Source organism: Periophthalmus magnuspinnatus, chromosome 17, assembly GCF_009829125.3.
Source record: "Periophthalmus magnuspinnatus isolate fPerMag1 chromosome 17, fPerMag1.2.pri, whole genome shotgun sequence".
NCBI classification, from domain to species: Eukaryota; Metazoa; Chordata; class Actinopteri; order Gobiiformes; family Gobiidae; genus Periophthalmus; species Periophthalmus magnuspinnatus.
In genome coordinates this window covers 13336292-13363012 of record NC_047142.1, presented here as the reverse complement: position 1 = coordinate 13363012, position 26721 = coordinate 13336292, and the positions used below count along the sequence as shown (strand labels likewise).

The 26721-nt window shown below is 39.5% G+C and overlaps 1 protein-coding gene across 2 annotated transcripts in view; it reads left to right on the top strand.

The window, feature by feature from the left end:
* Positions 1-1520: 1520 nt before the first annotated feature.
* The window catches only part of LOC117384734 (cadherin-6-like), a 34825-nt gene continuing 9624 nt past the window's right edge, over positions 1521-26721 (top strand). The window contains exons 1-5 of one of the 2 annotated variants that reach the window (XM_033981887.2): positions 1521-1603; positions 15247-15541; positions 16577-16696; positions 19195-19368; positions 25312-25499. In XM_033981887.2, the coding sequence (XP_033837778.2) occupies positions 1541-1603; positions 15247-15541; positions 16577-16696; positions 19195-19368; positions 25312-25499 (840 nt within the window). In that variant the 5' untranslated portion in view covers positions 1521-1540. Of the gene's footprint in view, positions 1604-15246; positions 15542-15628; positions 15638-16576; positions 16697-19194; positions 19369-25311; positions 25500-26721 lie in introns of those variants that run through there. The other variant, XM_055228648.1, reaches the window with a different exon arrangement.

Here is a 26721-nt window from a genome sequence, read left to right as displayed (position 1 = left end):
AAGCTAATATATGTTCTTTAACTCCTCCGTCCTAACTCCTACTTCCTATATCCTGCATTGTAACTCCTCCATCTTAAGTTTTAGATCCTACACTACGCATGATGACCTCTACATTCTAACTTCTGTTCAACACCTGCCCCCTAAGCCTTTCATTGTTATTCCTACAACTTACGCCCTCTCTCCTAGCTCTTTTATCCCATGGCTCCTGTACTTCAGAACATCAGATTCAAAAGTAGACAAATTGCGCCCTCTGCTGGCAATACAATAGCACTTTGGACACACAGAAATTATGACTTTATTAATAACTTACTGGTTTTCCATACACAATGGACACATTGGACATTTATGTTAGAATTCTGTTGTTGTTCTTCCAATCCAGCCAAAACAGCCTTATTATTTATCTTATTTGTTCATATTTCCCGATGACAAAGAGGAGTGGGCGGATGAGAGCGTGTGGCCCGTTCTGTGTAATTGCAGTGTAAGCGCTTCTTTAGATGTTCGTGTGCACGTGCATGTGCATGTGCTGGGGGTTATATCGATCTGCTCGTGTTTTAAAAGCACAAAGACCAGTTAGCTTCTCTTTTTTCTCCTTTTGTGTTTGATTTTTTTTGCCTCCTCTAAGTCAATGTTCAAATGGATTTTCAAAGGAAACGTTTGTTCAGAGCCACAAGACAAACAGTTTGTACAAAGCAAGGACGTTGCTTCTAATTTTAAATCCTTCGATCCAGAAGAAATATTTACTATGCAAATTTGGGCTGCTGGACCACTTTACGCTGCATTATGTCTCTGTGTCTTTTTGGAGTTGTTGTATAATTCAAGTGAAATGTTGTTACTGTACCAAATGACATATCATATTTGTTAAAGTGGGGATTTCAAATTGAGCTGCTAAAGTGGGCATTGCCTGTGGACTAAAAAAGAGTGAGAAAAAGTGCAAAAAGGGGCGAGATCTGGAGGTATGAGAAATTGTGATTGGCCTTACAAGTATCCATGCTTCAAACTCTGCTTCTGTTGCCAGGTTTCTGATTACAAAAACACCTGGCAGTTCTGTGTGATGTTACATAGTACTTGAAAGGCCAGAGAGAGGCCACTGGAGTCAGCACACACTCATTTTGAAGGATTAGGGACAGTAGATAATGCTATTAAAACACTAAATATACAGCTTAGTAGCAAAAAATAGATTGATTTACTGTTTAGATCCACTTTTCCACACAAAAAAACTCATATTTTTCTGTTTCTTTTCTCTTCCAGCTTTGCTCCAGTGCATTAAACCAGAGGACTATGCTCAGTGGACCCTTACCCCAGTCAGGAGTGACGAGTCTGGGGAGGTAGAGCAGTTTCGCCCTGGTACCTTGTCTGCTCCGTGGACGCCATGAGGACTATTCTCCCCTATATTCTTCTCTTGGGGGCCGGACTATGGTTTTGTTCCGGCTCGCTGTTTTTGGATGGGCGGAGCATGGAGACAATGAGGGTGGGGTCAGGAGGAGAGGAGGCGGGGTCTGGAGCGAAGGGGGCGGGGATAAAGAGGGTCAGGAGAGGATGGATGTGGAACCAGTTCTTTCTACAGGAGGAGTACACGGGCAGCGATTACCAGTACATCGGGAAGGTAAGGAGAAAATGCTATATTCGCTGAAATCAACATAGTAACATCCCCTTCCTTTGCTTCCCATGCTAAGTCACTCCCCCTTCAGAGCACTATCACAACACAATCAGTGTGCATCCCGCTAATGAAACCATCGCACATCACATCAGTTTTGCCGTATGGGAGCATGGATGACGTAGTCTTGTGGGGTGAACTTTGCACAGAATCTTACAGCTAACCTAAGGACGGTTTAAACAGGGCCCGGAAGAGATCTCAAAATTACTCAAACATGCATGGATGACGTCTAAAACCTCTCCAGGCATGTTTTTGATGAGGGAACAATGATTTAACATGGTAGAAAGATTTTTAAAAAAAATAAAAAATAATAAAAAAACAGATTTGCATAATATCTCCTCTTTAAGTTCTATACATTTATCATCATTTGTTTGTCTTATAGAAAAATCTACATATGGGTTGCATAATTTCTTTGCTGTTATATATAGTTTTTCATGTTATTCTCTGGTGCTGAGTTTTTGAGCTCTATAAACAGTGTTAGTTAAAGTACTTTGGAATAGTGTTGCCATGATACTAAAATTTCAGACTCAATTTTGATACTCAGGAAAAGACTTGATACTCAATACTGATTCCAATACTACAGTGAAATTTCTTTCTTTTTTTTATTAGTTGTTTTTTTTTTGTTTTTTTGTTAATAGAATGTCATTTTCAACATTAAATGGTAGTAATTTCTTTTCTATTCCCATGTGGCCTTATATCTGTGTAATCCCTCAGTCGTCCACTAGTCTATGTGTCTTACACTTGTTCTGATACAGCTCACATTTATTAAAAAGCTGCGGTGTGAATGTGAGTTTCATAGTATTGATACCTGTTCAAATGAGTACCTAGCTTCAACACTGGTTTTAGTACCAATGAGTATCTGATTTTCAATACTTTTGACAACCCTACTTTGGAACTGTATTTAGAGAATACCGAATACCTGCATTTAAATGTATTATGCTACATGGTCCAATCAGAGTACTGTGTTCTGAATACTTTGAATCCTTTCACTTGTTGCACTGTTTGTTATGCATTTACTGATTTTAGGAAAGTAAAAGCCAAAGTAAAATCTGTCAACTGGACAAAACGTTGTAGGAGTGAAGACGTTTCGCTGCTCATACAAACCGCTTCTTCAATTCTGGTCAGATTACTGGTGGACACTGCTTTATATCTGTCTGAAGGGCAGTGACAACCAGCAGTCTGTCTAAAATTCAAGAAGTAGCTTGGATGAGCAGCAAAATGTCTTCACTCCTACAACTTTTTGTCCAGTTGACAGATTTAACTTTGGCTTTTACTATGGATCAGACCGGGGCGACTGAGGGATTACACAGGCATCTGATTGGACATTGAACATGGATGAGGTTTTCTTGAAGAATTTACTACGCTGAGGTTTATAAATAGTTTTTTTAGACCTCTGCAAGCATGTTTTGAAATGCTCCTGTGTGTCAGATGCCCTCTCTGTGTCTCCATGGGGTCTTATTCTGTGTAAAAACTGCTAACCCTGTAGTTTACATCTGTGCAAACATTAGTATTAGTTTATCAGTTCAGATTCAGCTTTCCCTCAAATGTGAATGCGATGTGTTCAAATGCGCGCTGAACATGAATCTTGATTTTAAAATAATAAGAAGAATTAGAAAAAACAATTTAATATTTCCAAAAGCATCTAGACCAATTTTTTAATCTGATCTGACCTAACAAAATCTTCCACAGCCAGAGCTAGCGAGAGGGTGACACGACTAACATATGCCTGCTCACTTGTTTGTGTGCGGAGTCTTTATAACACACCAGTTGGAGCGCAGAACTGTGTGGCGGTGAGACATTTTGGCTCGGTGCATATGAGGGATAGGAGAATGTGGAGGAAACAGGTCGTCTGTCAGTGTGGCAGCGCAGTCTGTATACTTCCATATTTATAGATCTTGTACAGGTGTAGCTGGAAAGTGTTTGTGTTGTGTGTTGCTATAGTTGAATGCATGAACGGTATTGATGGTGTAGATTAAAGGCGCAGGGGTGGTGCATTGTGTTGAGTCCTTGCTCAGCAGCGGAAAGGTAACTGGTTCAATCCCATCCATGTTTGTCACTCTATCATGTGACAGTCCCTGTTCACATGGCGCATCAAAATTGGGACTAAGTCTAAACCGAGAACTAAACCAGAGCTGGAATAGGACCAAACCAAGTCTAAATTAGGACTACACTGCACAGTACTTGTTGATACGTGTATGATTCAGCCGCATCGCATTTTGGTATAGATAAAAAAAATTCCACGGCTTGCTCGCTTGCACGGCTCGTCTGCAGCTCTTGGGCACTATTTCTTTTTTTAGATGAATATTGCATTTTAAAATGTCCAAATTATAACATAATGATCCATGGATGTCATAGATTATAATTAACAGACACAAGCACACTATGCCTTCTTACATACAGTTCCTTTCATATATTATCAGATTTGAAAATCATAAACAATCTTACCCTCACTGACTTTTATAATCCATTTTATTTGTCCAGTTTACTCCACAGTTGAATAAAAAAGATAAAAGTTAGCTTCTTGGGTAAGTCCTTTGATTGATCCTTTTAGACTCCCACACAGCATCAAACATTGGGTCCTATTCAAACTTCTAAAACACACACTTTATATGCAGTTCTATGATGTAATATTTGTCATATTTATGCCTGTGCTGTCACAACCTTCCTGCCCCCAAGACAACATTCCTCCACTCTTTTGATGCGACTGAGATCAGACGAAAAATCACAAGAAAAGTGAAAAAACAAACAAGGCTTTTGGATGCCTCTTTCACTATCTGCATCACCAGTGGTCCCCGCAGGTCCCGTCTGCCCCCCTCCACCCCCACTGTCTCTGTCACCCTCTCCCAGTGGCTCCAAGCACACAGAGAATGATCAAAAGAAAGGCACTAGCTAACCGGGCTAACGCCGCAGATCCAGTTGGCTGTTTGGAGGGTCGCACGAAATTCCGACAATTAGTATGTCTGGTGTTGTTGAATACTGATTAGGACCATTATTTAGGATGACACATCAAACATGGTTGGTTATCTGCCCTGGGGCAAACTGACAGAGTAGTGGCTGCCACTCTGTACTACTGCATTTCCAACCGCCACAATCACACAGTTACACAAACACATGTACTCGGGCGAGTCGTGGGAAGTGTCCTGCCCAAGGACACAAAAACATATTAGATTTGGATTGTTGATATTGTCATACATGTACATGGACTTGTACTGAGCTTAAGGATGAGGTCAAAGAGTTTATGTTACACGTTTGTGTTACTTGTTATTTGGTGTGGACATGTTATAAATTGTCACAGTGCAATGTTTGTGTCACATGTTTACATACATTGCAGTTACACATTAGTGTTCACTGTTAAAACAAATAAAGTAAACATAGAGCTCTATTTGAACTACCAACTTAATTGAATAAATTATTACATTGTTTGATTGGAGCAAATTTTTTAACAATAGATTTGGATTTGGAAAACTTACCTGTACTACAGAATGGGCTCAGCCAATTAGGGAGGTGCTCTATAAAAGGAGCAAACTTTAGTTGGCTAGGAGAGGGTGCTGTGTGTATAGCAGGTACTGCAATGCTGATTCTTTTAAACTTCTTTTTGTAAATATTTTTGGTGTTCAAAAAAACGCACTTGGGTTTGCACTGAACAAACGGTCTCAGCTCTGCTTTGTTCCTCGTTGAACCGCTAAGGTTGCTATCCGGGTGATTACAGCATGTTATTACATGTTTACATGCATTGTTACATGTGCATTACATGTTGTATGTTTTCACAGGTTGTTACACTGTGTTTGTGTGGTTACATGTTTACATAGATCATTAATGTTCTATGTAAACATGTTCTTACATGTTTAGCAGGTCATTACTGTATGTATGCTACACCGTTGTAATTCATGAAGTAAGAACAATGTACTAAGTAAAGCATATTTAAATTGTTACTCACTGGGGATGTCATTATTAGGTTAATTGTATGCTTTAATCATGATTATTCAGGTCACAATATAATTGCAAGAGATAAAAAATAATCATGATCAGTCAGTCAGTTCTGTGCAAACTGTACTCCAAAAAAAGAACTATGTAAAAGGATTTTTTAATCTGTTTCATAAAAGTGGTCACTTACTGTAATATGTTAGGTAATGAAAATGAAAGATTAACGATTTCACTCAGGGACGTGCATCAATACAGCTCAGGTGGCGCTCAAGCACCTGTCCCTTTGCTTAAAGTGCTCTCATGGTCAACATATTTTTTTAGGTTTCATATTTGGCCTATGACGACAGCAGATGTGTAAAAGTTTGTTTTAAACACTAATACTATAAAAATGATGCTGTTACCTCTCTCTCTCTCTCACTTGTATGCTTCTGCCTGTCGCAGCTTCCAGAGTTACACCTGTACACCTGTGTGCCTTAACTTTAACAGCTCAACAGTCTAAAAGATGTTGTACACCATTTAAACTTTTAGTCACTTTTTACTTTTGGGCAATATGCCCCTTATTCAAGATGTTAGCATGAATATATCACAGCTGAATTCTTTATAAAAGCAGCATAACACATACAACTATAGGTGTGTGCACAAATGTTTTAGACCAGTCAGTGGGTCTGTGACTGTTGTTTGTTTACTTTTAAAAAAACATTTATAAGTTAATTTTAAGCTTTTTTCTGCAACTGCCTCTCAAAATGTCTGTGCATGTCCCTAATTTCACTGTTGTTTGTTCATGGTGTCGATAATCATGAATCATCTTTAAATCGTGGTGTTTTGTTTCACAATAATCGTAACACTAAAATCTGAATCGTGACAACCTTTTCACTGGCACGAGCTCTTACTTAATAGTAATACTAGATCCAAATGCAAAAATGTCCACAAAGTTAAATTCCTGTATAAAACACATTACCTCCCTCTATTATGGGATATGATGGGTTAGTTATGACTTTGTCCTTTATGCTAAAGTGCTAATCCCACTAGCTGTACCATTTCAGAAGTACTCCTCCGTGAAGGCCCGGGCTTAGATGGTAAGAACAGAGCAGTGAACGTGTCCTTCCTGGGCTGTAATGGGGTGAGACGGAGGAGTCGGGGGGCGGAGGAGAGAGAGGATGGGGCAGAGGGAGGAAAGGTGGTAGTAGCAGACTGGTAGTGACAGCGGTGTGCAGCCTCTGTCAGCCCAAGCATGTGTGTGTGCGATTCCGGGTGTGTGTGCGGGAGAGTGGGTGGAGGTACGGGGGGGCGGTCAGCTCCTGTTAGCCCAGAGAACATGGAGGTGTGTGGGGATGACACTTCCAATCGCAGCCTGCACATCTCCACTCTACAGAGAAGAAAAGGGAGAGAGAGGTACTGGTACGTCTATACCTGCTTCAAGAATTACTCTAGTCTACTGCGTCCAAACTGTTAGAGTGCAATTTGTAACTTTTCTGGTGGAGGATGTGCTGCTACCTGCTTGTCTGATGTTATTGCTTTGGCTGGAAAGTTACAAAGAATGGCATTAGAGCATTTGATTTTAAATTTAATAAACAACCAACAACTGTGCATTATCTAAAATGCCTCTCTCTGATCTGAATGGTCACTACTTAAACCCCAGCACCTGCAGCCAATCATGAATCAGGGCTAGTGGGGCCTCTGCAGCTCAGTGAGTGAATCCTGGAGGCTCTGAGCTTTCACATGAGGCCTGTCCATAAACTGAGAATGAGAAAAACTCGTATGTGTCCTTGATCTGCAGGGTTAAGGCCTAGGACAGTTAGAGCATAGGCTACGTGCAGGTCCTTTATTTCAAAATGGTTGCATTGATGTGTTGTATTTACTTGAAATTTTGTTCAACCAAGCCCAGTATCTCATGAGAGAATTGAAAAGTGAAACTAAAAAACAAAATCAACTGTTTTTATGGTGTTTTAAATTTAAACAGTCAAAAATAAGTGTGTGCAATTTCAAGTACTATGTGACATCATGCAGGACATCCCTAATTACAGCCAGGTGTTTCTGATTACAAACACCTGGCTACAGAGGCGGAGTTTGAAATGTGGACACACTGTTAGACCAATCACACTGTTCCTTACATGTCCAGACCCCGCCCCTCCTCCTCTTTCACTCTCCCATTTATTTTGAAATATGGTTGTGGGAGGAGTTTAGATGTTTGTTCCAACTTTAAGAATCAACCTTTAATTTTGTTTACTTAACATTAGCTGAACGCCAAACTTATTTCTATGACACCGTGCTTCAATGAATGCGATTCCCCTATATGCAGTGTTTGTTTTTTTTCTTTCATCTGTGGCTAGATACATTATGAGGACAACAAAGCGACTCTTGGGTTCACACCAGCCCAAGTAAATGCTCTTGAAGTGAAAGCTCTTTTACGTCGACCCAACTATTGGCAGTGTGAAATGACCTAAAGCAACCCATTCTTGTTCTGATAACTATTTCAAATCCAAGCTCATTGTTGGACTATTCCTACACCCCCATACCAGCTCCTGCACCTCATTTGCATATTCTGTTATTACTGTTCAAAGCCAGTGCACATCCACCTATAGCGCGCAGTGGATAACGAGAATACAGCTGGCGCAAAATAAAGTTTTGTGTTGAAATAAAATCAAAAATGTGAAATCCTACAGAGAGGAGAAGGAGGAGGAGGCCGCGGGTGGACTGGTACCTCTGCGTGGGAGCTCATAAATGATTTGTCAGTCTAAAATCGCACTAAAGGAAGACTTGATGTATGCTTTTTAATATTTCAGAATGTGCCATGGATGAACAGGTCTAGAGACTCAGGCAGTGTACAGTTAGTCAAAGTGGAGAACTGTGACTGGAGTAAGAGGGAATAAAGTGCAGCTTTAAGAACAAAAATAGTGTACTTTTGTTGAGTAAAAGGGATGCACCAATGCTGATGCTGGTAATAAATATCGATATCGTTTCCATGATATTGATTGAGCAGATATCCTGGTTGGTGTATTTGGGCCTAGAATATCTCATGTTCTTCTAATCATATAAAGCTGTTCAGTAGTGATGTGAAGAATAAATAACAGTTGCATAACGCTATTGGATCATGGATAATGGCATCAGAACTGAGAAAGTAGGATCGATGCATTGCTATTGAGTACAGAGGATATTTCTAGCGATCATGTACTTTTATGAGCTACCCATAATAAATAAATTAGAGCTATGCGAGGTATGGGATTAAACCAGAGCTCAAATGATGCATAATGTATTATGTAATAAATGTTAAAGTCCAGGGACTACACCTAAACTCCACCACAACCTCCATAACCTCATTTCAGATAGAGCTGTTAAACTGGGCACTATCTGGAGGACTAAAGGGGGAGAGTGAGGGAGGAAGAGGGGCGGGATCTGGGGGTATAAGGAGGCAGGGGCACACAGGGCAGTCCTGTGTGATGTCACATAGTACTTGAAACTGCAGTAGCCACTGGAGGCAGCTCATTTTTAGACTGTTTTTTTGACCAGAAATCTGCAAATGTACTTGGTTTGCACTAAAATTGCTGCAACATTACTAGGAATAGTAGATAATGCTATTAAGACTCCATATTAAAGTTGATATAGTGTTTAGTTTAGTGTTTGCGAGTGTTGAGGGGATCACACAGACAAGACATGAACTCATTTTATTATTAACTATTGATTTTAATTGTATTGGTCAACTAAAATAGACTTAAGATGTACTATGTCACTTTCTGTCTTGGAATCTGGCACACGTTTGTTTCCATGGAATGTTTCACAGTATGACATTAAACTTCTATCTTGTATTTATTCAATTACAGCTCAACTTATATTGAAAAAACAAAAATATGTGCTCTTTCTCCTCTCCACAGATTTTACCTGTCACTTTGCCTGGCAATGTCTCCTGCTTGTCTCCATGACAACAGAGCAAAATATTCGATATCCAAGCTAATAAATAATAAAATACAAAAATAAACTGCATATCACGAGGTTTAGTACAACAGCAAACTGAAAACATGGAGTTGTGGAATAAATCATGCTTTTTGAACTGCAATTTCTTGACTTTTGATGCTCAGTGATAGCGTTGAATTTCATTTTATTTTATTTTTAGTTTACATAATTCAAACATTGTCGCACTTCTTAAATCAAAACAAATATTGAGAATTCGAGTCATTGCCCTGATGTATTTGTGTATGTATTTTAACACTAAAAATGTGTGATGTGTTGCCAGCCTCAGTGCTCAGTCTCTATTGGCCCCTGTGGGATTGTGCCTGCCCCACAGTGTAGCGAGAGTGACACCTGGTGGTACATATCAAAAGTGTCACAAACTGCGACAAAATGTACAACTCTGGCTGTCAGAAAATTTGAATTTATGTGTTTGTTTGTTTGTCTGTTGTTTTATACTTTTTTTTACTTGAGTAATATTATTTTGAAGGAACATTTATTAAAGGTGTAGTGTGTAACTTTTCATATTGGGGGTCTGCTTGTCTTCTTGGAGATGTTACAGTTTTTTCGTAATGCTATTGTTTTTTTGTTTTTTGTTTTTTTCTCCTGTAATCTTTATTCATTCAGTTAAATTTGTTTTTATTGCTCAAAAACACCTGGACAAACATGTATTCATATTGTGAGCGGGGTCGCTTCTTCATAGACGCGACTTGTATCTTAGCCTGCGTGGTAGTGTAAGCTTCATTATTTATTGATTTACTTAGTTATTTTAAGTTTGCATTTTATGAACTTTACTTTTTATTGTTGATCATTTGGAAATATCAGATTATTACATTTATTTTATTGTGTTATTTCATTATAGTCCAACTAATACTACTGGTACTGCTCATAATATTTGACTATACTTTTACTTCTACCTAAAAATTATTATAATTTCTTTACTAAAATTTTCCTCGTGACTTTGGCGTCCTCCCCTTTCTCCACTTGCACCCTCTCTCCACTCCGTAGCAAATATATAAAAAAGTATATGCAAAAATATATAAACTTGCTTAGTCAGAGGAGCTTGAATGTACCGTCTGAAGTGTTAACTGTGTGTTTGTGTGTTTATGTACGTGTGGGTGTGTGTGTGTGTGTGTGTGTGTGTGAGAAAGAGGATTTGAGCTGTACAATCTCACTCCCTACACTGGGCGAGCGCGGCCTAAGCGTGTTGTTATAATTGTGTGTGCTCAGGTGGAACGTAGCGGCCATAACTCCTGTATCATCATCCAGATTTATGCTGACTACATGCAGCGAGCACGTTTTATTTTTTGCTGAACTGGAGTTGAACCCTGAGTCAGTGTGTTTATGAATACAATGAGAAAATGAAATGTATACTTCATCTTAAATCTGCTGTACTGTGAAAGTAAAAAGTTGGTATTTAAAGGAACACTCTATAACTTTTCCGTCGGAGTGTGCGCTATCTGCTTGTCTCCATGACATTAAACTTGATTATCTCCATGGAGACAAGCAGGTGACACCATTAGACCAAATTCAAGGTTAGATCTGTGAAGCAATGAGGCATAATAATTACTTCAATGTCTTATTATATATAAGATTTTGTGTTTCTAATTATAAAGCACAACATTCCAGGCAGAGCATTAACATCTCAAAGACAAGCAGGTGGGGGATGTCATACCAAAAAAGGTACATAGTGCACCTTTAAATCTGTCTATATATGCTAATTTAAAAGATAAAAGATACATATGAAAAGGACTGCAGATTTTCACACAAACTACCTATGGCAGAGTCAGAATCAGGCAGAACTAGCGCTAAACCAGAACCAGTACCAAACCAGGACTGACTGAGTTTAGCTGAGTTACATCTATAGTTTTTATGTCTGCCTTTTTTCCCAATGTGTTTTTTATACTGCATTTGGCAACTAAACCAAACAAGTGAAACATCATTTTAATGTTAAATCTTGAACGTGGTGAGTGAATGATGGTGGTCAGATGGTGCTTTGGGTGCTCTTCATACTCAAATTTTGTGTACATCACCATCTACTGGCAGCAGATGGAATTACAATTAGGAAAAAAAATAATCATAGCTAATAATAAACATGCCACACAAACATTGGCGAGGGTGACCAGACTTGTAAAATCAAAAACTGGGACACCCCTGGGTTGGGTTGGTTGCTAGTAATAAAACTGTGAAAATAGTATTTAATTATGAATTTTATTATGCACTTGGTCCTCTTCCTCGACTGTGGGTCAGTATATCATCTGAGAGACTTCAATCAGTACATCATGTTTTTGTGTTCTGGGCTGCATTCTAGCTAAATAAATGTCAATATATCCCCGCTTTTTACTGTTTGCAGGGATAAAATAGGTCAAAATAGGGATATAATAGGGGATTTCTTGTATAAAACTTGGCATAAATCAATGTGTTTGGATAAATCTGCTGGGACATGGGACACAGGGCTGAAAATGGGGACTGTCCTGGGTATGTAGTCACCCTTAGATTGGCAGCTATGAGTAGAAATAACTTACCCTTGAGTATGGAATAAATTAATAATGACTACAGTGTAACATTTTGAGAGACAAACAACATTAATCAAATCCAGTATAAACGAATGTTCTTCTCTCTGACAGCGATGACTTTATTTCTGTTCTTTGTGACCCCTCAGGCATATAGCAGCTATCATAACAAACTCCCTCCACATACATCGGAGATCTCTTCTAGCACGCCGCTGCTAGCTTAACCCTCCCCTTTACTTTCTCCACACAACTACCTTTATATCCTCCTCCACTCCCCTTGCTGATCTCCAGGTATAACTCGCAGCATCGCACCCACATCACAGCAGAACTGTCCTGACAAGTTTGGAAAAGCCGCTAGCGAACAACTCGTCAAAGCTAGCGCGGCGCGTTAGCTAACAGAAGTCTAAAGAAGTGGATCTTGTGAAGGTGCTAGCATAGCCTGAGGAGTAAACATGATACAGATCCACAGTCTTGGCCTGTGTGTGCTGGTGGTGCGTTCAGGGTCTGTCGGTTCACCTCGGCGCTCCAGGGCTGCTGTGAGGAGAGGTTGGATCAGAGTGACTTTAGCCGCCTTAGCTTTGGTTCTCAGTGGATTTCTGCTAAGGATTTTCTGGATATTTCTGATAAACTCTTTCTCCAACCTTAAAGGGAAAAAAAAGACAACAAAGGGGGGTAAAAACAGCCTTACATAATCCGAACTGGGAAAATTGAAAGGCACTGTACCTGATTTTTAGTTTGAAAAATGTGAAAAATAAAACAAATTAATTTTACGCATCATTATTATTCACTGTGATGAGTTTAGAAGCGGTTTCACAACTTTCAGAGACCAGGGCAGAGGACAGCACGCACCAGATATATTTTGACCTCAAGAGCTCCTTATACAGTATATCTGTACTGGGGCAAGACAAATGTTGGGTGCAGGTCCTTTAATGTGAGGTTAAATTACACCATATGTAGCCTGCACGATCACAACTGAACTGAGACTCATGTGAGGCTCATCTTCCTTTCTGATTGGATAATTGTCTTAAGAACCAAAACCAATCAAATTATACAAGCAACTTTTGTTATCTCTATTATATTTGACTTTTCTACATTTGATTTGAACATGTTTGCCTCGTATCTGGGGACACAATTAGATCATGTTTATGGAATTTTGAATCAAAATCACGCATGCAGTTTCTTACAGCCTCTGTGTAGTGGTGTTGGTGGTGCGTTCAGGGTCTGCCTGTTCACCCTGCACTCCAGGGCTTCTGTGAGGGGAGTGTTACGAGGAGAGGGATCGGAGTGACTTTAGTCGCCTTAGCTTTGATTCTCAGTGGATTTGTGTTAAGGATTTTGTGGATGTTTCTGATAAAGCGGTGAAGTTATATGTTAGACTGGATAGGATTTAGAACAAACTTCCTTAGGGTGTGCATGGGTGTGTGTGTGCGTGCGTGGTTGCGTGTATGTGTCTGCGTGAGAGGCACTGGTCAACATTGCTTTGTTGGTTTTGTTTAATATTGTTGGTTATTCATTTGTGCTGAATGGAGCATACATTCAACACGCGATATGCATTATTTATACTATTATTGGCCTTTAATGGGCCCATATTACACAAAACTGCATAATTAGGCTCTTCTCTCAAACAGAAAACACTGTGGCATGTGGTAATACAGGAAGTGATGTGCTATGTTTTTAAACTCCACACACTTTCACTAGAATCATTTGGATAACTTCAGCTCTGGAACTGCCTCTCTATAGAACCAAAGTTAAAAAGGTAGATGTTAACTTGAAAACTACCACTTCATGACATCATAAAGTGGAACCAAGCATTTTGAACTTTGGAGATGTAGACAGACGTGTGAATAAAACACAACTCCAGATATGTTTTTGATGAGGTAATATTATAGCATGGCTTATAATTTTTGCTCATAACTTTGCATAATATAGGACCTTTAACCATGCTCCTGAGTACCTTTGCTTTGCTTTGGGTGCTCTCCATACTCAAATTTGGTGTACATCACCATCTACTGGCAGCAGAGGAAATTACAATTGGGAAAAAATAATCATAGCTAATAACGAACATGCTACGACATGTGCATAGTTGTAATGAACACGATTCAATGGCAGAAATGCTGGTTATGATTTATGGGCTTAATAACTGCATCGTTTCTACCTCTGATGTAACAATAATGGGAAAAGTGTTTTGTGACAGCTCAGTACGGCACAAGATTCAAGATTTAGCAAGTAAAGCAAAATACAACTCCAGGCATGTTTTTGCTGAGAGAACAAAGTTATAACAGGGTTAAAAGCTCAAAAAAATCAAGTTGGCATAATATGTGCCAACTTGACAGTTCATTGTGTTAATCTGTTAACACAATAAATTGGGTTAATAGATTTTGTAATTAGTTTTTATAAAAGTGAAAACTCAACTTCAACAGCTGTGAAAACTTGACTTTGCTGTTCTGCATATCTCAGTTATGAACTATACTGGATTTTGGTGTTGGATGAAAAAAATCATCCACTGTCCCTTATTTTCTTGAGTCACAAACTCACTGTTCTGTACTTACTTCACTTTTTTGAACAAATATAGGATTAACAGTATCATGATTTAGCAGTGTTGCGTGGCCATTGTGGTTTAAATGAATAAAATATTTGTTGCTACTGTCTTTAGACCAGGCCATTTAAATCAATGTTGTGATTTAAAATGTCCAAAACAGATAAAACAATGATCACTGGGTATCATAGATTATAACTGTAATAATATGCAGACACAAGCAACAATATGTCTTCTTTAAAGTGGAAGCAAACACTCAAGCAACCTGTTTTGCTACTATACTAAAATATTGTATTTTAATAGCAATGTTTTGTCAATTTTAGTGAAATCTAGGTACATTTGGTCTTCTGGTCAAAAACAAGTATGTGTTGCCTCTAATTGTCACTGCAAGAAGCTCGTGCGACTCATCCTGCTCCCAGCCAGTCACCTGCGCATCTCGCACTTGTTTCTATTACTTTGCTTCACAACACACATCTGGTACTGCCCCTCCTTCCCCCTCACTCTCCCCTTTAGTCCTCCAGATACTGCCCCTCCTCTCCCCACACTCATTTCTTTAGTCCTCCAGATACCACCCTGGTTATCAGCTCTATTTGAAATGTGGCTGTGGGCGGAGTTAAGGTGTTCAGTCTCACTTTAAGTCCGTGTACTCTAACCTTTATGTGTGTGTTCCCCTACAGCTGCAGTCGGACCAGGACCGAGGGGACGGGGCAGTGAAATACGTACTCTCTGGTGAGGGGGCGGGCTCCATCTTTGTGCTGGACGAGAACAACGGAGACCTGCATGCCACGCGCCGCCTGGACCGCGAGGAGAAGGCCTTCTACGTACTCCGGGCCACCGTAGTCAACAAGCGCACGGGCCTCAAACTGGAGCCCGAGACAGAGTTTGTGATTAAACTACACGACATCAACGATAACGAGCCCACCTTCAGCAAAGAGGTGTATACAGGAAGTGTGCCAGAGAGGAGCGAGATAGGTACGAGAATATATAACCAGATTTGATATAAATGATCGTGTACTTTATATAAGAAAGAGATCTATACAAACAGTGTGCTGGAGAGGAGTGAGATAGGTACGAGAATATAACCTATATTTACATAATAATTATAAACTTTTATATAATTAAAGAGGTGAGGTGAAGAGAGATTAATAAAAGAATATTTAAATATAATAATAATAATAATAATAATAATAATAATAATAATAATAATAATAATAATAATAATAATAATAATAATAATAATAATAATAATTCATTGGTTTTTTTAATTTTTATTTTATTTTTTTTTATTATTAAGTGCTAGTCCATCATACCCAAAGACCCCAAGTTTACAACATCAAAAAATAGGACATAGCATCAGCAGGAGAATGAATAAACAATCAGAACACTTGATTTGTTAAATTGATTTGTTTGCTATACTAAGTTCTTTCTTCATTCTTGTTTCTTTTATTAGGATCAATATTTTTATTTAAAAGGTCCATAATATAAAATAATGATCCATGTGTGCTATAGATTATAACTGTATAGCAGATAAAAGCATAATATGACTTTAGAATGTGCATGGTAAAATCAAAATAGTGAAAATGAATCAGAAATCTAAACATAATGTGTGTGTCTGTATATGTATGTCTGTATATATGTGTGTGTCTGCATATGTGAATGTGTGTATAAATAGGTCTTCTTTCCTACTTTCATGAAAGATAAAGTCTGTAAATAGATTTTCTGCCATCTTTTATTCTATACATTAAGAGATATGTGTTAAAGTTCAGCCTACACCTCTTCGCTCTGTAGAATAATTGGCGTGTTAAGTGTTATTTTTGTGTTATTTTGTGTTATTCATGAATCATTTCAACATGAAACATTTTAATTTAAGTTCACTACACAGTCCAGTTCAAGTTAAGAGTATCATACATTATTTAGTCTTATTACCGCTGCTGTGAGGGCATACACAGGACTGCACTCAGCCCTGACCCCCTCCCTCACTCCATGACCTCTGTGTGGGCTCCCCAGGCACGTCGGTGATCCAGGTCACAGCCACAGACGCAGACGACAGCATGTACGGTAACAGCGCCAAACTGGTGTACAGCATCAGCCAGGGACACCCGTACTTCTCTGTGGACCCCAACACCGGTAAGACTCAATCCACACCTGTTTTCTTACATTTAAATCAAAGTCTGATGGAAAAATAATGATCCATTTTAGTATTAGATAAAACCAGAGGTGGGTAGTACTCACCTACATTCACTCAGTTACATTTACTTTACTGAAATTGTACTTTTCAGAGTATTTTTTAGCAGCATACTTTTACTCCTACACATTGAGGTAACCTTACTCTGACTTGAATAAAAGTTTTGGGTCTACCAATGACAAAAGCTTGATGTTGACAATATGAAATGATTTGAACATTTTTGTTTCTTACACCGCTCCTTCTGATATGATTTAGTTTGTCTAAAGTTCAAATTACATCAAGTTCAGATAACATTAACTTCAAATTATAAATCAGATGTTACGTCTCTTTTCCCAGTCCTGAAATGCCATGTAAACTCTCCCATCTAAAGAAAAAATATTGCAAAATGATTCTAGGGTTTGAAATATACAGAGATTTTTGGGAAACATTTTGCTCTCGCTTCTCTGAGGAAGTTAGAATTCAGAAAAAGAGACTAATAAAAAAGATACTTGAGTGAAGTGCAATGAATAATTTATTGAAAGAATATGAGTTGGATCTAAGACATCGTCAAACGAAAAAAAAAATACGATGGATTTAGTGAAGAAAATGTCTCTCCCTGGGCCTAGACACGGGTGAAGAGGAGATAGAGAGGCTGATGGTTCTGCTGCTGCGGTGAGAGGTGGCAGAAGACTGTTGTAGCTCAAATGACAGGGTTAATAAGGGGAGAGAGAGTGCATTTACTGTATATTAAAGAGAGGGCATTATGAAAAATGTACCTCTTGGAGTTTTCTGCCATGTTATAACATTGTTCCTTCATCAAAACCATGTCAAAAACATGAGGTTTCAGATGTCATCCATGCATGTTTCAGTATTTTAGCGATCTCTCCTGGGCCCTATTCAAACTTTCCTTAGACTCTACTCTATGTTCCACTGTAGGGTATTAAATCTATAGTATTTATTTCCAATCCAATCCATCTTTATTTATAAATCACTTTAAAAACAACACAGTCGACCAAAATGCTGTACGCAGGTTAAAACACACAAAAAAACAAAAAACAACATGAGACACAATAACATTAAAAACAGAACATGATAAATGTCAACTCTTTACACTGAGTTAAAAGCCAAGCTAAAAAAAATAGTTTTAAGAGGAGTTTTATTTCACTGTGGCTGTTTCTATTGCACAAAAATACCTTGATAAACATTCTTACTCTGACGCCTCTCCACAGATCTGACCTGTAAACAAACAGCCTGCTACCAGAAAAGTTACACAATGGACTTAAATGGTTTAACAGTGAACACATCTCTTCTGCTGTTAGTTTTAGACTCTGTCACTGTCTGTAATCTGTAATCCATGTTGTTTTAATCCCATGGTTAATGTCCACAGATGAGCAAAGCAGATTATCCAAATGACTGACTGCGTTGGCTTGGCACAAATCTCCATTTATTTACTTCTCAGGCTATTTTTGTACATGAAAATCCAGGGCACAGGGTGAAAGTGTTCAGTTGTTGACCGTTTTAATGATAGATACTTGAGAAGGAGCAGATACAAAGGGTTAAAGGAGACACTGCAAACATGACATTTTTGAGCTTTTAATCATCATGTTAAAGTTGTTTTCTTTCTCATTTACCCACTGCTCTCTACTTCTCAAATGTTATTTTTAAATTGGTGATAGATGGTGGGAGGATTTGATGATACTCCTGCTGCAAGGCTCAAATTTGCCCAGCAATGGGCTGACCAATGACAAAGCAGCATTGAGGTTCATACAGAAGCCAAAGACAAGTGAACTAAAACAAACACACCAACACCAACAGACGCTAGTTTAACGTCAATACAGAGTATCTAGTTTATAAAAATGTACACAAGGACATGGAAGATGTGGCTTGTTCTGCTATTGTGATGCTTCAACCAATCAGATTTAAGTATTCCTCATAACGTTATGTGTTTTTTCAACTACTTTCTGCGAGAGCCTTTCCAGATTGTTAAATGTGTGAGCCAGGTTACTGTCATGTAGTCATTTGATACAAATGAAAAAATAAACATGATCTGCAGCTATCCATAGGCATCATGCTTTGTTATGATGAAGTTTTACAGCAAAATATGGTAAAGGGGCAGGCCAGAATTAGCTCCTAAAACCTCATTGGCCTCTACAATTTTGCAACTGAGAAATCAGGGAACTTGTTTCTTATATTATGTTCTTATAGATCAATATTGCAATTTCAAATGTCCGAAATACAACAAAGATTGAAAATAAGGTCTAACAAAAGCACAATATGTCTATTTCGATGAGAAAAAAATAACTAAAGTAGCTCTCAGTGGGCACACTTCTCAGTGGGTTCAAGAAAAAATGGAATTCTCCAGGGACGATTCCTCCAATGGCGGAGCAATGGGTCAGAGTAATTGCATTTTACCAAATTTTTCAGTTGTGTAAATCAGATGTTTGTCGGTTTCTGTCACCAGGGGTGATCCGTACAGCTCTGGGGCCCGGGGACATGGACCGCGAGCAGAGGGAGCACTACCAGGTCGTTATCGAGGCTAAAGACATGGCCGGACAGAGAGGAGGCCTGACCGGGAGCACTATAGTCAATATTACCCTGACCGACGTAAACGACAACGCACCCAGCTTCACCCAGAGTAAGTCTAACAACCAACCCAACCCGCTTCACTCACAATCTAACACCTAACCCACCTCGCTTCATCCAGAATAAGTCTAACAGCCAATCCATCCACTTCACCTAGAGTAAATCTCAGAACCAACCTACACCAATTCACCCAGAGTAAAACAGCCAACCCACCTGCTTCAACCAAGACTCTAACAACCGACCCACATAGTTTCAAATGCACTATTAGGTTTTTATTATAGCGAGCACCCACATGCACTTTATTTCCTGTGATGTCATCAAGTCCACCACCTGCCCCAAAACCTGAGAGAGCTGAGTGTGTGCTCCTGAGCTCCTCAACTCTATTCCCTCTGTGAGTGTGCACCCATAAGTCTGTACCCACGAGTAAGTACGAGTACACGGGTAAAGACTGTGTAAAAATCTGATGTCTCTGCAGCTTGCAACACCTGGTGCCAATTTATACCTGGGTTTTCCACTCAAAACAGCAAAACCACAGAGACTCACAGGGGTTACAGGAGCACAAATGAAAGACAAAATAGCTCCTGTAATGTCATTAGACTTACGAATCTAGTATTTATTCAGTTACTGGTGTTTTGATTGCTCAGAAATGTTCCTATATTTATCATAGTTTTAGTTTATATGTAATTTTTTATCAGATGCCTTTTTAGACCAGCGATCCACCCACAGCTTGTCATTATAAAGTTATCCATCATAAATGTTTAGTTCATGACCTGGGTGACTTAAAGAAAAATCATTTTCTAGCTTAAGTGAGGCGAGTAGTTTTAATTCTTCCCAAAGCTTCTTAATGAGTTAAACCTAATGAAATGTTAATCTGCAGAACAGTGTAAACACAAGTCCAGACCTTCACTGGGGTCAGGGAAAGAGGGACTCTCAAAGAACGTTTATAAGTATGATCTTAAAAGCGTCGCACCTGATCTGTGTATCTGTCTTTAAAACATGAAAAACAAAACGTGTTCATTTTAAGCAGTTTGCAGTGGTCCAAAGTTATTATGAGCATCCTAATTATTCACCATGATGAGTTTATAAGCACTTTTCACAACTTCCAGATTATCAGAGAATAAAATGCTTTGTGCTCAAATACATGGGAAAACATTATATTAAAATCTTTTAAAAAAAACAAAAAAAATGTGCTATGTAACTTTTCTAGCCACCTGCTTGTCTCCATGGAGATCCATCCTCCATTCATTCAATTACAGGTGTTTTATTAGTCAGAAATACATCGAAAAACACTCTCCTGTCCACAGATCTGACCTTTAACTTGACCTGATCGCACCACTTGCTTGTCTTCATTGAGATAGATAATTTTAATGCCATACTGTGAACATTCTAAGCAAAGCAATAACATCTCCACGGAAACAAGCAAGTGGTGGACAGGGAAAGGTTACACAGTGCGCTTTTAATGTCTTAAAATTAGAAAAATGACGCATAATTTAAAGAGATGGCAGAGTACAGACTTTTCATGTGGGCAGCCGTGTTTATCGTGGAGGATTATAAAGTAAATAATAACTGTATACTGTGGATATATTTCCGTGGAAACAGAGTGTGCTGGAGCTGATAATGTGAAAACCAACAAAAGGATTTAGTCATTAAACAGCTGCTGCAGACTGCACAGAATAACACTGCTGAGTCATGGTCTGGTACTTCGTGATTGGTCGGTCAACAACAAAGTATCCATATTTTGAACCCGCTCTACCTCCTCTCTATCCCTCTCTCTTTGCCTCTCCTCTCTCCCCATGTTTCCCTTTCTTTCTCTTTCCCTTCTCCCCTTTTTGCCTCTTTCTGCTCTGCTTCCCCCCCTCTCCCGCCACCAAGTCTCTCTCCTCTCTTCCCTTTCCCCCTCTCCCCCCTCTCCTTATCCCATCTCCCTTTCTTTCTCTCATCCCTTTCTCATCTCCCTCCCTTCTTTCCCTCTCTCTCATCTCACTCATCCCCTCCCCATATTTTCCCCTTCCGGCTCTCCGTCTTTCCTCTCCTCTCTCCCTACGCTTTTTCCCAGTTCCTTCTTTCTCCTCCTCTCTTCTTCTCTCCTCTTCCTGCCCATCTCTCCCCTCTATCTCCTCCACCACCTCCTTCTTTCTCTCCCACCCCCTTTCGCTAACTTCTTCTCTCCCTCCCTTTCTCACCCCCTCTCTCTTCTTCACCCCCTCCCCATGTTTCCCCCTTCCACCTCTTTCCTTCCCTCTTTCCACTTCTCTCTTCCCCTTCTCCGCTCTACCTCCTCCTTTCCCCCTTCCCTGACCCTTGTCTCCCACCTCTTTCTTAATCCCGTTCCCTGTCCCTTCTTCTCTCCCTGCCCATATTTCCCATTTCCCCCGTCCCTCTCACCCCTTCTCTCTCTCTTCTCCTCCCCCCTTTCCCTCTTCGCCTCTCCCCCTTCTTTCCCACCTTCTCTCTGTCCTCCTTGCTCATATTTCCCGTTTTGCGCTCTCCTCTCCCCCTCATCTCTTCCTCCTCTCTGCTCTCCTTCCCTCTTTCCCTCCCCCCTTTCCCCCTTCTCTCTCTCTTCTCCTTGCTCATATTTCCCGTTACGCTGTCTCCTCTCCTTACACTTCCCTCTCTCCTTCTCTCCCCTCAGTCTCTCACCCCCTCTATCTTTTTTCTCCTTCCCCATACTTACCCCTTCGATTTCTCCTCTCTTCCTCTTCTCCGCTCTCCATTCCCTTTTCTCTCCCCCCTCCTCCCCCCTTCGCTCTCTTGTCCTTGCTCATATTCCCTGTTTCGCTCTCTCCTCTCGTTCCTATACTTCCCTCTTCGCTCTCTCCTCTCTCCCCTCTCTCTTCCTCTTCTCCTCTCCCCCCCTTCTCCCTCCTTCTTTCTCACCCCCTTCTCTCTCTCTTCTCCTCGCTCATATTTCCCGTTTCGCTCTCTCCTCTCCTTACACTTCCCTCTTCCTTCTCTCCTCTCCTTCTCTCCCCTCAGTCTCTCACCCCCCTCTGTCTTTTTTCTCCTTCCCCATACTTACCCCTTCGATTTCTCCTCCCCCTTTCCTCTCTTCCTCTTCTCCGCTCTCCATTGCCTTTTCTCCCCCCCCCCCTTCGCTCTCTTCTCCTTGCTCATATTTCCTGTTTCGCTCTCTCCTCTCCTTCCTATACTTCCGTCTTTGCTCTGTCCTCTCTCCCTCCTCTCTTCCGCTTCTCCTCTCTCCCTCCCCTTTATCCCTCCTTCTCCCTCCTTCTCCTTGCTCATATTTCCCGTTTCGCTCTCTCCTCTCCTTCCTATACTGCCCCCTTCGCTCCATCGCCCTCCTCTCTTCCTCTTCTCTGCTCTCCCTCCGCTTTCCCTCCCCCCTTTCCCCCCCTTCTCTCTCTCTCCTCCTTGCTCATACCTCTCGTTTCTCCCTCTCCTCTCTCTTGGCAGAGCAGGGGGTCCAGGACACATTAGAATGAAATGGGCAGAGAATGAGTATGAAGTCGGGCTTTATTTATCTCAAACTCTCAGGATTAGATTAGTATGCAGCGGTTAGTCTGGATTGTCAGCGGAAGGCTTCCAAATTGGACTTTATCAGGACACAATTGGATTTGGTGGCCCATCACGGCGGCACTCTACTCCCCGGTACATCTGGATCTGTATAATATATTCTCCAGTTTTTAACCACAGTCTAATGTTCGTGAATGAAAGAGAGTGAGGGGGATTATGCAAATTCAACCATTTTAAACGTTCACCCATGTTATGATTCCTGGAGTTTTTATTCATCGGTTTGTCATTTTGAAATAAAAATGTGTTTTCATCTACATTTTCAAATAAATTATCCCTTTATAACCTGCTAAAGAACAAGTCCGCCCACGCATTATTTTATATTTGTGTATGTTGTAGTGTTATTTTGAGGACTATTAAGTTACATACACTTACAAATAAGGCCATATTTAACATTTAAATGAACGAAAATGCCCAATAAATCACAAAAAAAAATTTCCACCCCCAAATGTTGAATTTCCAGGACTCAAAATTGTTAATGACTAAAAGTTTCAGGTTTTGTTTTCAAACCAGATAAAAGTTGTTTGAAGTTTCTGCCTGTTTCCTGATCCCTGTCGAGATACAGATGTTCTATGAATATTTAAAAAAAATAAAATAAATGTATGTGTTAATTTTAATTCATAAAACCTGAAAAAAATTAAAATAAAAAATGTTATGTTTTAATTTTAATTTGTAAAACCTGAAAATAAATAAATAAATAAATAAAATATAGTATGTTTTAATTTTAATTCGTAAAACCTAAAAAATAAATAAATAAAAAATGTTATGTTTTAATTTTAATTCATAACACCTGGGGGAAAAAAATTTAAAAATAAAAAGAGTGTTGGTGAACTGTTAAAATCAAAACTTTAGAGACCGCCAAATTAATAATATGGACAGTGTTTTCCTCTTGTTTTGATTTGTGCACATTTTTTTGATGGATAAATTATGCAACAGAAAACAGTGCAGAATTAGGTCATGAATGTGTGCTTTTTAAAGATCATTTTGTCCACTTTTATGCTCAAAAATAATTATTTCTCTGTTTGTATTGATCTCTTTTCTGCAAAGGAATGGGACCTCTGGCACTCCCTTAGGTCATAAAGCATTTGCCTGAAAGCACTGAAACAATCACAGAGCTATAGTTTAAATATTTGGCCTACTTAAAGTTACACTGTGCAATGTTCTAAGTCACCTGCATGATTCTGTGGAAACACAAAGTTAAAACCATACTACGGAACACAGGGCTTTGTGTGAAGGGCTTTAATACAGTTATATTTGTCACCTTCTTACGTTGGTTGACTCCTTAAGAACGGTTTACTTTTGACAGCGATTCCTCAGAAACAAAGCTGAACTAAAACGTTGACAAAGGGAAAGTTTGATTCAGGCCTTGAAACGTGTAGCTGACATAAGCGCGCTAAACCACCGCACGCCTCGCTCTTTTATAGGGAGCGGGGACAGGTAGACAGTCCAACAAAGGAGCTCCCCACTCGGACTAAATAATCGCTGAGGCTGGGACAAAGCTACGGAGAAGGAGTGCTGACCAGGGGGAACAGAGCCTGTGTGTGTGTACGTGTGTGGGTGTGTGTGTGTAGGGGTGTGTGTGGGCGTGTGTGGGGGTGTGTGGGGGTGTGTGTGGGTGTGTGTGTGTATGTGTGTATCAAGCAGCATGAGTACTTATCAGGATTAAGGTATGATATATTGTACAACATCATATTTAAATTGGTTTAGATTATGTTAAATTAAAATATTGAGTGTAATGATTATATTAAAGATGCACTGTGTAACTTTTCCAATGGAGACTCGTGGAGAAGTTTTAGCTTTCCCTGGAATAGTCAATAATAAAGTTGTAAGACTATATTACATCTATTCAAATATAGGTGTTTTTATTGGTTAGAAAAATGCTTTAAAAAACACTTGGACAGACTCGCCTCTCTACAGATCTGATCTATAACTAGGCTTAAAGGCATAACTTGCTTTTCCCATGGAGATAGATGCCATATTCTGAAGAAAAGCAGACCAAAAAAGAATGCTTAAGGAGGTCACGAGTTTTTCAGTGCAATAAACGCTACCAAAATGAAAAAGCATGGTTTTGTTGTAGTTTATTTTTTGAGTAAAATGTTGCCTGGTGCAGCTTTAAAGATGCACTAAGAACCTTTTCTAGTGAAGCTACTAGTTTGTCTCTATGGAGATGTTATTGCTTTGCTGGAATGTTCCACTGGTCTCTGAAAGTTGTGAAAAAGATCTTATAAACTCATCATGGTGAATAATTATGCTCTGACTGTATAAAAAATAACTTTGGATCACTGCGGTTTTTCATGTTTTTAAGGCTTTAAAAATTAAACAGATTAACATTCACAGAAAACAAGCAAATGGATAACTGTCCCAGAGCGCCCCCTGTCCTTCTCGACAAGGAAAAACTCTAAAAACAGCAGTAAGAAGAAATGAGAAATGATAATACCCCGCTCTCTCTGTCTCTCCTCAGGTATCTACCAGTTCCGGGTGCCTGAGTCGTTCAAACACGGCTCTCCCGTGGGGCGAGTCCGGGCCACAGACAGAGACATCGGGCAGAACGCTGAGATGTTCTTCACCATCGTGAGCGGAGACGGCATGGACGTGTTCCACATCTCCACCGACAAACAGAGTCAGGAGGGAGTCATCTCAGTCAACAAGGTCAGACAACACAGGGAATCATATGGGACAAAAATGTTATAGACCAACTTTAGCTGTGGATAAAGCCTTTAAAAAACATATCTTGTAATTATGTAACAGTTTAAAATTGAAATTATGATTGTATTACCGAGATAAATATCATATACTATTGAAGTACAGAAACGAAATTGTTCAAGCAATCTTTCTTTCTGTACTAGATTACAGAGATATAATATAAGCAGGTGATCAATTTAAACAGCTACAGAGAAATTTGCAATAAACGATAATATTGAAACCACTTTATGCCACTCTACAGCTCAAATCTTACGTTATTACATAAAAATGGTAAAAATCTCCCTGCTTTTGCAAAGAAATTGTGCACATGATAAATATTGAGCCCCAAAAGTCCATATAGTAATTATCGTGACGGGCCTAACACTGTATAAAATGAAGAACTGAGATGGGGAAAAAGGTGCTTTTGGCTGTTTATCTTCACTAAAATGGAATATATTTCAAGGACATGCAAAACTAGATACTTTGGTGCCACAAATGCAATTTAATAGTTACACCTGCTCCTGTTTTTAATGTTTTAGTGGCACCTCTAGCAATCACATTTCTATCCATCTTTGTACACCCGAGATAAAGAATAATATGTTCCAACCAAAATGCGTCATTCGGGCAGTTTCAGTAACAACTGTGTCACATGAAATATTTGCTACTGCGTTTGAGTCATCAGACCAATCACACAGCAGCATTGTTGTTTGGGGCGGAGCCAAAAGTGATGTGCCCCAAACAAACTAAACAACAAACAAGTCAACTGGATTTACTACATGTTTTTGTGTCCAACAGTTGGGAATACGTGTGGGCTTTCATACTCAAGCTTTTTAGAAAGTGAAACTGTTCTGATGAATGATACGCTTCCTGCTTTGCTCCATTTAAATGCCAATGCTGTGTCTGGAACGTTCCACAATATGGCATTAAACGTACCTTTTTTTTACCTCTTAAATACAGATATATGTATTGCTGGCAAAAACATACACTCACTTACTGTCAATAATCTCAATCAGCCTTTGACCTGTAACTTGTACTCATGATATCTCCTGCTAATTTTAAACCTCCTAATCATATTGTGGAACATTTAAAGTTCATTTTTCTGGTGGATTTCTGGTCTCGCTAGAGTGTTCCACAGTACGTCACCAGCTCAAGCAAAGGTTAGATCTTTGGAGAGGCAGAATTTATATTT